Source organism: Hibiscus syriacus, unplaced genomic scaffold, assembly GCF_006381635.1.
Source record: "Hibiscus syriacus cultivar Baekdansim isolate YM2019G1 unplaced genomic scaffold, ASM638163v2 tig00110330_pilon, whole genome shotgun sequence".
In the NCBI taxonomy this organism is placed as follows: Eukaryota; Viridiplantae; Streptophyta; class Magnoliopsida; order Malvales; family Malvaceae; genus Hibiscus; species Hibiscus syriacus.
Window position 1 is genome coordinate 901,291 of NW_024062686.1, and position 2,122 is coordinate 903,412.

At 37.5% G+C, this 2,122-nt stretch overlaps 1 protein-coding gene across 1 annotated transcript; it reads right to left on the reverse strand.

Annotated features, from left to right (window-relative positions):
* Positions 1-591: 591 nt before the first annotated feature.
* On the reverse strand, positions 592-1,799 carry LOC120119018 (glutamate receptor 1.3-like). Its single transcript, XM_039138932.1, has 2 exons — positions 1,309-1,799; positions 592-1,221 (listed from the first exon to the last, which is right to left on the reverse strand). The coding sequence occupies exons 1-2, from the start codon at positions 1,618-1,620 to the stop codon at positions 826-828; spliced, it is 708 nt and encodes a 235-aa protein (XP_038994863.1). The 5' UTR covers positions 1,621-1,799; the 3' UTR covers positions 592-825.
* Positions 1,800-2,122: the final 323 nt, after the last annotated feature.

Sequence of the window (2,122 nt, forward strand, 5' to 3'; positions counted from 1 at the left end):
GCCTGAGCTGAAACTATTACTTGGTAGGCCAAAGATGGTGTGGGGGCTGCCAATAGGGGAGGAAATACTATCACAATCTGCAGAGCCGACTCAAAAATTTCCAGGCCATGAGTACAATTAAAAAACAGATCTATAAAACGGAAACATATTCTATTATTTTAATATTTTATTAATAAATTATAGAAATATATTATTTTTATTACTTTATTATGAAATTAAATTAAATATAACTGCACGAACCATTATTGAAAGGATTTGTGTACCGGCCTTGGAGGGCAAATGTTTTGTTTCGCCTCTTTGGTGGGGAGAATAAGAAGTTTAGTTTTGTTTAGTTGTTATTTATGTATATTATCTGTTCTTTAAATTTTAAAGTATTTAAAAAAATATTACCCATTTAAAAATGAAGAATATAAAAATAAAATTTTAAAATATTTTTTCAAATATTTATAATTTTAATAATTACATTAAAATTTGTTAGATTTTTTATTAGTATGGATAATTACAAGATAATATAGATTCGAAAAACTCTCAATCATTTAACAATAAACGCTTGAATATCCTAACAGACATCTTGCTCGAACCCGAAATCTCTAAAAATAACAATAATCACTTTAATCACTTTGTTCGTATAGTTACTGCCTTAAATAACAGTTAAACTACAAGTTTAAGTAAGACAAACAATTGACCTATCTGGTAATTCAGGGATTCAGCTCAGCACCTCTAGTACAAACATAAGGTGCTAGTGGCAAATCATGTAATTAACTTATTGTAGCAGTAACAGCATAACGTGACATATTCATGTGATGGTCATTTAAACTGATGATGCTATGAGCCGGAAAGCTGTGTCGGGGAAGATGAACTAGTCCTCGCCAGTTGAAGCTGAAGCTGATTTCCCCTCTGGTTTTGAGAAAACAGAGTAGTCATCCACACCCAAAGCCCTCTACCCATCAGCATTCCTTGTATGAAACTCTCCCAGCGCCGCCTCATCCGTCCAATAACTGTGATTGCCATTGCAATTACAGACGTCGAGCCTGACAAAATGAACAAACCTGAAAATGGTCCGGGTCCTATTCCTCGTTTTATGGTGCCACCAATTGTTGAACTCGAACAATCCGAAGAAGATAACATCTCTTCCTTCATTTGATCCAATTTTCCACTCACTCGTAACCGCAGCATGGCCTCTGCCATATCTGGAACAAACGGACAACCTCGTGGAAAAATCTGCGGTACAACAAAAGACAATGGTCAAAAGGCATCCCCTAAGGGGGTTGAAACTGAACAGAAATTGAAGAGAATCGTTCATAGTACAATTGAAGAACCGCGTAGATCACATTTTGGACCCCAAGCTCTGAAACCTTTGCAGTATTTTGCTCCGAAAACATCCCAATAAGGTGCCCAAAAGAATGCAACCTTTATATTTCCACTTGATAGAGCCTTTGCATAATCATCAATCGATGATGGAGCAATGTGCTTCATATTCTTTCTTTGGAACCCAACGAACTCCACTAAATACTCGGCCATAATCGAATCTTCCATATCACAACCCACAATAGCATTTGTTTTCTTAAGATTCTCTACATCTAAGAGAGACGACGACTCGGTCTCTGAGCTTGTTATCATGGAAGTAAAGCTTGCCGTATAGGTTGAAGAAACAACCAGGACTAGGATGAACCATGGGGCCAACACAAAATAAGTCAAGTTGTTCCTATGTGATTCTCCTGCAACACAGAATAAGTACGGGTAAAGCGATATCCATATAGAACATGCTCGAGAACAAGCTGAAATGAGCCACCATAGAGCATCTTACTATGCCCTCCATAGAGGAGAGTTGTGAAAGGGAACCAGAAGTTCGCTGCAATTTGTCTAAATGGTGAACCGCCAGATTCATGACCTGTTCTACATTAAACTAACCAAATAACAAAAGCATTAAAGACCGTCACTACTGCCAAAGTAAACCACATCTCGTTGGTGAAAGGGATCATGAATGAAAAAACTTGGTTCAATTCAGGGTTATCCTTCATCACAAGCACCGGGCCAAGTTCAAAATATGGGTATGGGAATTCTACCAGCTGCGACCGTTCTTTGGTAATTACTGCTAAGCCAATGGCTGCATCAAAAGTCT

Excerpts from the sequence above, each read along its gene's own strand:
- LOC120119018 (XM_039138932.1), bottom strand. The coding sequence starts at position 1,620 with ATGATAACAAGCTCAGAGACCGAGTCGTCGTCTCTCTTAGATGTAGAG. Across the intron at positions 1,222-1,308 it reads ATCTACGCGGTTCTTCAATT|ATTTTTCCACGAGGTTGTCC; the intron begins GTACTATGAACG and ends GTTGTACCGCAG.